At 43.3% G+C, this 12,830-nt stretch overlaps 1 protein-coding gene across 3 annotated transcripts in view; it reads right to left on the reverse strand.

Annotated features, from left to right (window-relative positions):
- ITGA7 (integrin subunit alpha 7) overlaps positions 1 to 12,830 on the reverse strand; it is a 202,105-nt gene that overhangs the window by 89,236 nt on the left and 100,039 nt on the right. For all 3 annotated transcript variants that reach the window (XM_089679696.1, XM_089679687.1, XM_089679702.1), the window contains exon 3: positions 5,493 to 5,572. In XM_089679696.1, the coding sequence (XP_089535822.1) occupies positions 5,493 to 5,572 (80 nt within the window). The remainder of the gene's footprint in view (positions 1 to 5,492; positions 5,573 to 12,830) is intronic.

The following is a 12,830-nucleotide window of genomic DNA, read 5'->3' on the forward strand; positions in this document are numbered from 1 at the left end:
GATCTGGCCAGTAAGGCTACTTTCACACTGCCCTGTATGAAAAACAGATCAAAAACGCATTTGCGTTTTTGCCACATTGTGTTAAATTTAACACAATGCATTATTACCATGTTTGCTTTGTGTTTTCCTCATATCAATTCCCACTATTCTATTTATTTATTTCAGGTACTTATATAGCATCATCAATTTACACAGTGCTATACATACATATATTGTACATTCACATCAGTCCCTAATCCTCAAGGGGCATACAATCTAGGGTCCCTAACTAACATTTATATACTAGGGCCAATTTAGACAGGAGCCAATTAACCTACCAGCATGTCTTTGGAGTGTGAGAGGAAACCAGAGTACCCAGAGGAAACTCACACAAACCAAGGGAGAACATGCAAACTCCAGGCAGGTAGAGCCATGGTTGGGATTTGAACCAATGACCCTAGTACTGCCAGGCGGAAGTGCTAACCATAAAGCCACTGTGCTGCCCTAATCTAATGTGATTTTCATGAGATATCCAAAGTGGCTAGTGCTTTGACTTTAGAAGTTCTCAGGCCCAGGTTCACAGAACTGCATGACAGCGAAAATCATATTGTATTCCAACTTCAATGCGATTTCAGCCCCATAGACTTCTATGTTATCTAAGTGTTATCTAAGTGTTCCGATACCCAGGGCTTTTTTTCTCACAGAATAGGTGCAGGATCTCCCTCCTTCTGAGTCACCATAGTCTCAAGCCCTACCAACCTCTGAGTACTGTCCCTTGGTTCCACCCCCTACCCCCCTTCCAGTAACACTCCTTTTAGAGAATACAGAACCAAGTATAATTTTATTGTGCTAAGTAATTTGTATGGAATTTGTTGATAAAAAGAAAAGCAGTGAAATAGATCCCCTGCAGCCAACAATAGACCCCCCAGACAACAATAGATTCACCCCAACAATACCCCAGCAGCAACAACAGATCTCCAAGCAGCCATCTTCAAGAAACCCTCCAGCAGCCAGCAATAATAGTCTCCTCCTTCAACAGTAGCTCTCCCAGAAACCATAGATCCCCTACCAGTAACAATAGAGCCCCCCAGCAACAATAGACCCCCATACACAAATAAATCCTACAGAAACAATAGATCCCTCAGGAACAAGCACCAATAGACCCTTCAGCACACCCCAGTACCCCTTACCATTATATACAGTGCTGGAGGTGCCAGAAGTGCATTCCCTTACATTTCTGCTAAAAAAAGCCATGCCTATACCACTTTGATGGATCAGTGTTTTTTTAATCCTCACCTCTCCTCCCTGGTCATCCTTGCTGCCTAAAGGCTAAGTTCACACTGAAGTGGTTTATATCCTTCCTTCGATCATTCGGTCCTTCCCTCGATTGTTTAATCCCTCCTTCGATCATTCAATCCTTCCTTCAATTGATCAATCAATTTAAGGAAGGATAGAATGATTGATCGAAGTAAGGACTGATCAATCAGAGGGAAGGATTTGATCCATCTAAGGAAGGAAGGGTCGACCAATCAAAGGAAGGGTCAATCGATCAAAGGAAGGAAGGGTCAATTGATCAAAAGATGGCAGGGTAGATCAGTCAATCATTCCTTTGATCGTTCGATCCTTCCTTCAATCCTATCAAAGTAAAGATCGATCAAAGGAAGGAAGGATCGATCAATCGAAGTAAGGATCAATTGATTGAAGAAAGGAAAAATCATTCAATCGCAGGAAAGATCGCAGGATGAAAGCTGAGATCAGTTTTGATTCTAGGGATAATGTGTACGTCCCACTTTTTGCATAATGTTAAGAAAGGACAGCTTTTGAATGCAAAACCGATAACTGAGTTAGGCGTGGACATCAATGAATTGATGAGTGAACTCAATGAGTACCCATTAGGTACCCCAGGAGATCTGGTTTTTCACAACTCAACCCAGTGTAGTTGTTGGGCCTGGGTAGCTGGAAGGTACCTTATGCCGTGGGCCTGTGCAATCCAAACCATTTTCCACTGTTGGTTCATTGGTTGAAGAAGACTTATTTGTTCAGGACTGCATAGCCATGCATTGTATGTGAGGATGGCCAGGGCCAGGCCAAAACACAGAATGTCAGAGGGAAGTCAAGAGTGCTGGAGGCTGAAGACGCAAAGCCTAAGGTGGAGTAACAGATTTCCACATTCCCCTGAGGATGCTGTTGGGCGAAACGCATCATGGTGGAGCCAAGGTGGTGCGTGGCCATGCTCTGAAGCGGAGTGCAATCTGTAGATTGATCACATGCTTGTCACTGGCTGGAATCTGTAAGAGCGCAATCTGGTTACTAATAAAATGTTAAAGGTCCATGCACTATGGTAGCTTTTGTTTTGCATGTACTGTTTGTGAATGTGGTCACTATTTGATGACACCGGGTAGCAAGTGGATTAAAGCTCAAGAACCTGGAACTTGTGGCAGGATTTTAACCTTTTGAAGCCAGTCAGAGCACTATGGTGCTGCCAGAGGAGTATTATTAAACATGTTTGGGCCTATGTTGTATGGCTGCATTCTCTGGTAAGCAACCTATGTGCTCACTGGTTTGGTGGAGGTGCACTGATGTGGCTGTAAAGAGGCAGTGGGAGATTTGCACTGGTCTTGAATATCCAGATGAACATTTGAGAATATTTATTTAATTCATTTATTGCACAAGTCACTCTATTATTTGTATTCTTTGGTGGATGAACACTGAAGTGGCAGTCAACAGAGTTGGAGGGAGATTTGCTTTTGTTCTTATCTATGATTTCAGTTTATTTATTTATATTGCACATATTACTTAGTCTTTGCACAGAGCGCTTTTATACTTTTCTGCACAGAGTTTATGAATTTTGTTTATGCTATGTGTGTATATATATATATATATATATATATATATATATATATATATATATAAAACATTTATTGATCTGCTCTGTATGAATTGTGATCTATTTTGAATAATTGTTCAATTAAGGAATTAGCGCTTCTATTTAACATTTGGAAGTGGTCTGTAGTGCCTGTGTATTCACACACATTATAGTTTGCAGCCTTCTCCATTGCGCAGCGTTTTTTTTACACTAAGATGAGCAGTATAGACTTTTCCATATACCACTTAGACTTTACAAGCATTTAACCCTTGCAGTGCAGGGACATCCCACTACAAGGGTTACTTTTCATCCAGACGTTCAGCTTTAAAGTGCCTCTCTGCCCATATTAAGGACATTATAATACCTCTGTAGCTGCAGGTACTGTAGAGAAATTGATCGTCAATGTTTACAGCAGAGGCCTGAAATTGCAGCTCTCCCCTTATTTTTTCTGGCAGCAGGGACTTGGTAGCCTGACAGTCTTCTAATGTAAAGATACAACAGGTGCTATAAGTTGTTAGAAAGCCACTGAGACCTCAGCTCTGTTGTGATCCTTGAGGATGAATTACTCCACAGTACCTGCAGCTACAAAGGTCACTTGGGGCTTGTTTCAAAGCTTTTTTACTTGTTAGGAATATGTAAATTCTGGGAACAGGTGCACTGTAAGGTCTGTATTCCACACCCCTTCCAAATATCCTTATCAAATTTCCTAATGGTAGTACAGATTTTAGGTGCAGGTAAGCCAAGATCCCATTGCTGTCCTATGTCCAGGGCTGAGCAATATTTGTCTGTCTGTGGAACCCAGAGCCCTATGAAATATCATATATGTACACATACATGCAGGTCCAGCTTTAGAGACAAAGATGGTAAAAGCCATTTTTCTTTATAGTCAGGCACAGTGCATGGGCACTGTTTTGTGGGATGTCAAGATGCAGAAAGCTCAGTGCATCAGAAAACAATCTGTAGCTTTTTGCACCAACCATTCAGAAGTTCTTAGCAAACGACAACAAAAATATTTCTGAATCCATCTGTTCCACCTAGCTTTGTTGTGTAAATTCCCACTATAGCATAAAAGTGCAGCATCAGGGATTTCTTTCACCGAGTTTCTTACATTGATCACTCTCTCATGCTGAACATTACAAATTGTTAAAGCCAACAGTTTGGCTGACACTCAAGAATAAATTACCACAAGCAAATCTTACTATGCACCATTACAAACTTTAAAAAGCACTAAGACCTATACATAATATGGATGATGGATGCTGTTACACATTTAGGGGACCATGCAAGATGATGATATATAATGATTTATTAAGATGCAGAATAAATCTGGATGCATCAGAAATGAAGCCTGTAAAACCTGGAGAATGTGTTCCTGCAAAGTATTTAACTACTTCCCTACCGGGCTGATTCTGACATTTCTCTCCTGCATGTAAAAATCATCATTAATTACTTAGAACCCCCAAACATTATATATAATTTTAGCAGAGGCCCTAGGTAATAAAATGGTGGTTTTTTAAATTATTTTTATGTCACATGGTATTTGTGCAACAGTTTTTCAAACATACATTTTTTGTAAAAAATATACTTTAATGAATTTTAGTGCACACAAACACAATATAATACCTAATTGTTTGGTAAAATATAAAAGATGATGTTATGCTGAATAAACAGATACCTAACTTATCACACTCTAAAAGTGCATACAGTAAACTACAGTGCTTAAAAATCTCCATAAGTGACACTTTAAAAGCCTTTACAGATTACCAGTTTACAGTTACACAGGAGACCTGGTGCTAGAATCATTGCTCTCACTATAATGTTTGTGGCGAGACCTCACATATGTGGTGTGAATGCTCTACATATGTGTACATGACCTACGTATGCATTCACCTTTGTGCACGAGCATGGGGGGGGCGCTGTAAAATTTGTTGTTTTATTATTATTATTATTATTTATTTTATCATTTTCTTTTATTTATTTCACTTATTATTGCTATCACAAGGATTGTAAACAACCTAAACATCCCTTGTGATAACAATAAGCAGTGACAGGTTCTCTTTAAAAGCTAGTGATCACACACCAAGATTGATGTGATCAGGTCCTTTCCCAAACCAAATATGGCTCTGTTTATATATATATATATATATATATATATATATATATATATATATATATATAAATATATATATATATATATACATACACAGTATATATATATATATATATTGTTCACTGGTCGCTTCTGGTTTCTAATACCATAGAGATGACTAGGGACGTTCTGGTCCTTGTTCGGCTCTATGTCAAGCAGGCGATAGTGCAGGCTTCAGTCTCGGGCTCCCCAATAACAAGGAAGAGCCTCGGAAGGCATTGGAAAGTGATAGGGGGCACACCTCTCGCATTGCCATTTTAAAAAAGAGAAACCAAGATGATGCCTGTAGCTGCAAGCATCATACTGATATCTCCACTCAAAATGACTTCCTATGGGTGAGAAATGGTTAAAATGTTTAGTCAAAAGCTAAAAACTGCATGTATAGTGTAGGCAAAGGACTGTAAGTTGCAATATATTGCATTTTTTTTCTTGTGTTTGGTTATGCTTTAGTTCTATTTAAGAGTTACCTACAAAATATAGGAAAACAATTCAACTTACCACAATCTTTCCTCCTGGACCCTGACTTTTCACTATGCCTCCAAGCCATTGATTTTCTTTACTCTCCCGATTCCTATCAACTGACAGAGAAACAAAGATTTGATCAAAAGTGGAACTGACACGATATCTAAGCATTTCCTAGAGACAGGCAGGGTTATCTTGCTAAAATAGTTGAAGACCTTATTGTCCCTTACCTGCATCTCATAAATGACAGTACATTGTGACACTGTAAACTGTTTTACAAAAATAATTTCACCACAAAATTCACTTTTTTTAACCAATCAGATTTCTGTGTATTGGCAGCGACAGGTGAATTCTGATTTGTTGGCTATGGTCCAATAGAATTAAGTAGGCCAAAGACACTTGGAAGTCTGTCCAATAGTCTATGAGGACCCTTGGCATGAGCAGCGAGAAAATGATTCACTCCACAGGATGAAAGCCTGCAGCAGGTCTACTCTGTAAGATTTAGGTAGGTAGGGGTTGGGTAGGTCTCTTGAGATCATGGGAGTAGACAGGCAGTGTATGTGTACTTTCTCTAAAAACAGTAGAATGGCACAGGCATTATACCTTATTATATGAAAACAGACCAGGTCATAGAGAATGCAAACAAAAGACACGTTATTTTACACTTGCTGATCATGTAGATTTATATATTCTCCAGACACTCATAAATGGGGCAGCACAGTGGCTAAGTGGTTAGCGCCTCCACCTAGCAGCACTAGGGTTGTTGGTTTAAATCCCAACCATGGCACTACCTGCCTGGAGTTTGCATGTTCTCCCTGTGCCTGCGTGGGTTTCCTCTGGGAATTCTGGTTTCCTCCCACACTCCAAAGACATGCTGATAGGTGAATTGGCTCCTGTCTAAATTGGTCCTAATATGTGTATGTATGAATGTGAGTTGGGGACCTTAGACTGTATGATCCTCGAGAGCTGGAACCGATGTGCGTGTGTAATAAATATGTAAAGCACTGTGTAAATCAACAGTGCTATATACGTATTTGTAATAAATATATAGCCTTATCTCAAGGAGATAACATCAATCATCCCAGGAATTACCTCCAGAATCTGCTGACCTAGAAGTATGAGCACAGGTCTATTTTATAGCAGGGGATAGCCTGTAGACTACTGGTAGTTGTTTGAGAATAGAAACATGCTGCAGGAGGTGTGTTATATGAAATGTCTAGAGATCACTGCTATTACAGCCCCTTTACAAAGCAATGGGTCCTTGTGTGTGCTCTTAAACGCTCTTTTATTATTATTATTATTATTATTCAGGATTTATATAGCGCCAACAGTTTGCTCAGCACTTTACAATATAATTTTTAAAATTACTTGTCCCAACATTTGATATTTCTCATATATAGAAAACAGAAAAACTAGATGGTAAAAAAGCAGACTATATAGGCACCACATGAGACTACATATCATTGTAATGAAAAATATATATATATTATTTTGACAAATGTAAAAATGGACACATTTATTTATTTATTATAGGTACTTATACAGCACTGTCAATTTACGCAGCGCTTTACATATATATTGTACATTCACATCAGTCCCTAACCCTCAAGGGGCGTACAATCTAAGGTCTCTAACTCACATTCATGCATACACATACTAGGGACAATTTAGACAGGATCCAATTAACCTACCAGCATGTCTTTGGAGTGTGGGAGGAAACCAGGGTACCCGGAGGAAACCCACGCAGGCACAGAGACATGCAAACTCCAGGCAGGTGGTGCTGTGGCTGGGATTTGAACCAACGACCCTAGTACTGCCAGGTGGAAGTGCTAACCATTTAGCCACTGTGCTGCCCACATATGAATATATGCTCTATTAAAAAGACCATGGGGAGTACCCCCAGATGTATAAACTCCTCATAGCATACAATTTACATGAGTACATAAAACATGTTCATATCTCATCCATCTTCTACGGTCAATATGTTTTGCATTTAGCATCTTCTTCTAAGACCTTACCTTTGGATCCTTCAGCGATGTGCCCCACCCATGTGAGCCTATTCTCTTATCTTCTTTTTTGCCTACCAAATATGTTTATATTATCTATCATGTATTGAAGATTAATACCTGCTATGTTTTCTACAGTATTAGTGCTTTATCTCCTTAACCACACCGACCGGAAGAAACTAAATGCGAAACGTGTTTATATTATCAATTATGTATTGGAGATTAATACCTGCCATGTTTTCTACAGTAGTAGTGCTTTGACTCCTTAAACACATGGTCCGGAAGTAGCTAAATGCGAAGCGCGTTTATATTATCTATTATGTATTGAAGATTAATACCTGCTATGTTTTCTACAGTATTAGTGCTTTATCTCCTCAAACTCACGGTCCGGAAAAAGCTAAATGCGAAACGAGTTGACCATTGAAGATGGATGAGATATGAACATGTTTTATGTGCTCATGTAACTTATATGCTATGAGAAGTTTATACATCTGGGGGTACTCCCCATGGTCTTTTTAATAGGACATACATTCACATGTGTCCAGTTTTACATATGTAAAAATAAAGTATATATATTTTTTATTACAATGATGTGTGGTTTAATGTGGCGCCTATAAAGTCCACCTTTTGTACTGTCTAGTTTTTCTAGAGGTTTTTCTATTTTGTATATATATTTTTGGATGTAGTACACTGAAAGCTTCTATGGTCTATATTTTATATTTCTCCCTGCAATATCCATTATAAAAGATCAGAGGAAAAAACAAAACAAAACATAAAGAGAAATATCCATGGGTAGCATTAAAAAAGGAATAGTGTGAAAGAAATACACCAAACTTTTTAACTATAATAAACCATTCTAAAGAATGTTTTTTTTCCACTGACTTGAATAAGCACCAAAATGCAAACTAATGTCTACAGGGACCCAGAGGGCTGCATAAAATGTACCAGAGGATGGACACTAGAGCTGTAGAAGGTCATCATATGCAAGTACCTTAACCACTTGAGCTCTGGAGAGTTTTACCCCCTTCATGACCAGGCCATTTTTTGCTATTCAGTGCTGTGCTACTTTAACTGGGAATTGTGCAGTCATGCAACACTCTACACAATTGAATTTGTTATTATTTATTTCCACACATACAGATTTATTTTGGTAGTATTTGATTACCACTGTGTTTTTTACTTATTATGTAAACGGAAAAAGACAAAATTTGGGGGAAAAAACAATATTTTTACTTTCTTTTATAAAACATATCCAATAAATTAATCAAAAAATAAATTTCTTCTTAAATTTAGGCCAAAATGTATTGTGCTACATGCATTTGGTAAAAACAAAATCCCAATAAGTGTAAATTAATTGGTTTGTGCGAAAGGTATAGCACCTACAAACTATGGTAAATATACTGGAATTTAAGCAGCTATAACACTATACTGGTAATATTGGTGATCAGCAACTTAGAATGGGACTGTGATAGTGTGGTGGACAATGTGGCATTACCTGACGCTGGCTGGGAGGTACACTAACCAACTAACTGACACTGACATCAATAGTGACTCTAATACAGTACAGTGATCAGTGCTAATACTGCACACTGTCTCAGTACTAATGACACTGGTTGGGAATGGGTTAACATCTAGAGGCAATCAAACTGTATATTAGTACATTATAACAGTATTGCCTGGCTAGTGATCCTCTCCAGCTCTGTACTCATTGGTCACAGGCACTGCCATTTTCTTGTGGTCTTCCTTCCAGGTTCTAACTCTTCAGCTCTTTGGTCAGCTGGGCCACAATGACATCACTCGCACATGTGCAATCAGAGTCACATCATCACGGCACAGAGACGTGCCATAAATGAGCTGCGCATGCATGGCTCAGTGGACACTAACTCTGACAGGCAGGGAAAAGGGTTTATTATTATTATTATTACATCGAGTTTATATAGCGCCAAAGGGTTTGCTCAGCGCTGTACAATAGGGGGGACAATACATGGCACAGTACAACAAAGACAGACAGCGTACGAGGGGTAAGAGGGCCCTACTCTTTCAAGCTTACAATCTAGGAGGGAGGGGGTAGTGGAACAATAGAAAGTGGATGAGGGGAATGAAGTGGCTGAGGGGGATGAAGTGGTGGGAGGAATGAGGGAGAAAGACCGTTAGGTGAGGGTGGGGTAGGCTTCCCTGAAAAGATGGGTTTTGAGGGAGCGCCTGAATGTGGGGAGGGAAGGCGACAGGCGGATGGATTGGGGCAGTGAGTTCCAGAGGATAGGGGAGGACCTGGAGAAGTCCTGCAGTCGTGCATGGGAGGAGGAGACCAGGGAGCAGGATAGAAGGAGGTCCTGTGAGGAGCGAAGGGTACGGGTAGGGTGGTACTTGGGGATCAGGTTGGTGAGGTAGTCAGGGGCAGTGTTATGAACGGCTTTGTAGGTCAGGATTAGAAGTTTAAATTTGATGCGTTGGACAATCGGGAGCCAGTGGAGGGAGAGGCAGAGGGGGATGGCAGAGGTGGAGCGGGTGGTGAGGTGGATGAGTCTGGCCGCTGAGTTCAGGATGGTCTGGAGCGGGGAGAGCCTGCACTTGGGTAGGCCAGTGAGAAGAGAGTTGCAGTAGTCAAGGCGTGAGATGATGAGGGAGTGTACAAGAAGTTTGGTGGTGTCTGGGGTGAGGAAGGCACGTATCTTGGCAATATTGCGGAGATGGAGCCTGCAGGTGTTTGCAAGTGATTTGACATGAGGGAGGAAGGAGAGGTTCGAGTCAAGAATGACGCCAAGGACTTTCGCTTGCGGGGCGGGAGTGATAGTGGTGTTGGTGGTGGTGATGGATAGGCTGGGGGGGGGGGGGGCAGGGGGAAAGACGAGGAGTTCGGTTTTGGAGAGGTTAAGCTTGAGGAAATGGAGCGACATCCAGTCTGAGATGTCGTTTAGAAGGTGAGTGATGCGGGCGGAGATAGTGGGGGTGAGGAGAGGGGTGGAGAGGTAAATTTGGGTGTCGTCAGCATAGAGGTGATAATTGAAGCCATGGGAGTGTATGAGTGTGCCCAGGGAGGAGGTGTAGATGGAGAAGAGAAGAGGTCCAAGGACAGAGCCTTGAGGGACCCCAACAGAGAGGGGGAGGGAGGGGGAGGTGGCGCCATTCTAGGTGACGATGAAGGAGCGTCGGGATAGGTAGGATGAGAACCAGGAGAGAGCGGTATCTCTGATGCCAAGGGAGAGTAGTTTATTAAGGAGGAGGGGGTGGTCGACTGTGTCGAAGGCCGCAGAGAGGTCCAGGAGAAGGAGGACAGAGTAGTCGCCCTTGGCTTTGGCGTTTAGTAGGTCGTTAGTGATTTTGAGGAGGGCAGTTTCGGTGGAGTGTAGGGGACGGAAGCCGGACTGTAATGGGTCAAGGAGGTTATTGTCAATAAGGTGGGCGCTTAGGTGATCATAGACTATGCGCTCAAGGAGCTTGGAGGTGAGTGGCAGCAGGGAGATGGGTCTGAGTTTGTTGGGGTCCGCGGGATCCAAGGAGGGCTTTTTGAGGATGGGGGTGATATGTGCGTGCTTTAGGGGGGAGGGGAATGTGCCAGTAGAGAGGGAGAGATTGAAGATGTGGGTGAGGGAGCGGATGAGGGAAGAGGGGGGTGACCGGAGGAGTTGAGAGGGGATAGGGTCCAGGGGGCAGGTAGTGAGGCGGGCTTCTGAGAGGACCTTGACGACTTCCTCAGTAGTGACAGGGCTGAGGGAGTGCAGTGCAGGGGGGGTTACGGTGGGCGGGGCCTCGGGAGAGGTGGAGGGCAGTGCGGTTGTGAGGGCAGAGGAGGGGGGAGAAGAAGGGGTGACGGGGGTGGGGAGGCTAGGTGGGGAGGTAGATTGCGAGTCGACAATGTCCTTGCGGATAGCGTCAATCTTGTTACGGAAATGGGTGGCAATCTCGTGGGCGGTGAGTGAGGTACTGAGTGGAGGAGGGGGGGGAGAGAGCAGGGAGTTGAAGGTGGAGAAGAGTCGGCGAGGGCAGGAGGAGAGGGTGTTGATTAGGTTAACAAAGTAGGCCTGCTTGGCGGCGTGGAGGGAGGAGGTGTAAGTGGGGAAGGCAGATTTGTAGAGGGAGAATGCGTGAGGGGACCTGGTTTTGCGCCACAGTCTCTCCAGTGCGCGACTGCGACTTTTGAGGCGTTTAGTGCTGTCATTCTGCCATGGTTGAAGCGGCCTGGGTTTGATGATGCGTGTGGTTAGGGGTGCCAGAGAGTCTAGGGCAGCTGACAGTGAGTCGTTGTACAAGGTGGTGGCTATGTCAGGACATGACAGTGGGAGGATGCTGTCGTGTAGGCGGTCGGCGGCTGAGTGGAGGGGGGCCGGGTTCAGGTTGCGGAGATTGCGGCTGGTAATGGTTTGGCGTTTTTGGGGGGGGGAGTTGGGGGAAGGGGAGATGGAGAACGTGATGAGGTGGTGGTCAGAGAGAGGGAAGGCGTTGTTAGAGAAGTGGTTGAGAGTACAGAGGTGGGAGAAGACGAGATCCAGGGTGTTCCCTCCGATGTGGGTGGAGGATTGCATGTGCTGTGTGAGCGCGAAGGAGGAGGTTAGGTGGAGGAATTGGGAAGTGGCCGGGTTGTTGTCGTTGATGGGGATGTTGAAGTCCCCGAGGATGATGGTCGGTAGCTCAGAGGAGAGGAAGAAGGGGAGCCAGGCGGCGAAGTTGTCCAGGAAGTGGGGTATGGACCCAGGAGGTCTGTAGATCACTGCGATCCTTAGGGGGGTGGGTGAGAAGAGTCAGATGCAGTGCGCCTCAAAGGAGGGGAAGGATAGAGAGGGTGGGTTAGGGAGGACCTGGAAGGTGCTCAGTGGTGAAAGGAGCAAGCCGACACCACCACCTCTGCGATCGTTCAGTCTTGGCGAATGGGTCCAGATGAGGCCTTCATGGGTGAGTGCCGCAGGGGAAGTGGAGTCGGTGGCCTGTACCCAGGTTTCGGTGACTGCTAGGAGGTTTAGGGAGCGGGAGATGAAGAGGTCATGGATGGCGGTAAGCTTGTTGCAAACCGAACGGGCATTCAGGAGTGCAACCGAGAGAGGGGGGATAGGTATGGGGAGGAGGGGTATATGTATAAGGTTGAGGGGGTCGCGTCGGCTGGCGTGAGCAGGGGGGGCTCTGGGGGGGGGGTGAGGTGGTGGGGCTCTAGGGGTTTATGACAGAATAAACCAATAGGGTCTCTTCTATCATAAAAATCTGTCAGGTTTTTTTTAATTTAGCTTTTATAAAGTCTGTGTACCTGAACTTTACATACAGTACATTAATTATATTCAAATTATTTGCCATAGACTATTGATTCCTGAACAGATAATTATGCAGCCAGACAGATGGGACCTTTGAGGCCTGTCTTTTCACTGTAGATCAGAACCCA

The sequence above is a fragment of the Staurois parvus genome, unplaced genomic scaffold (assembly GCF_062004578.1).
Source record: "Staurois parvus isolate SC_StPar_1 unplaced genomic scaffold, SC_StPar_1.0 ptg000017l, whole genome shotgun sequence".
Classification (NCBI taxonomy): Eukaryota; Metazoa; Chordata; class Amphibia; order Anura; family Ranidae; genus Staurois; species Staurois parvus.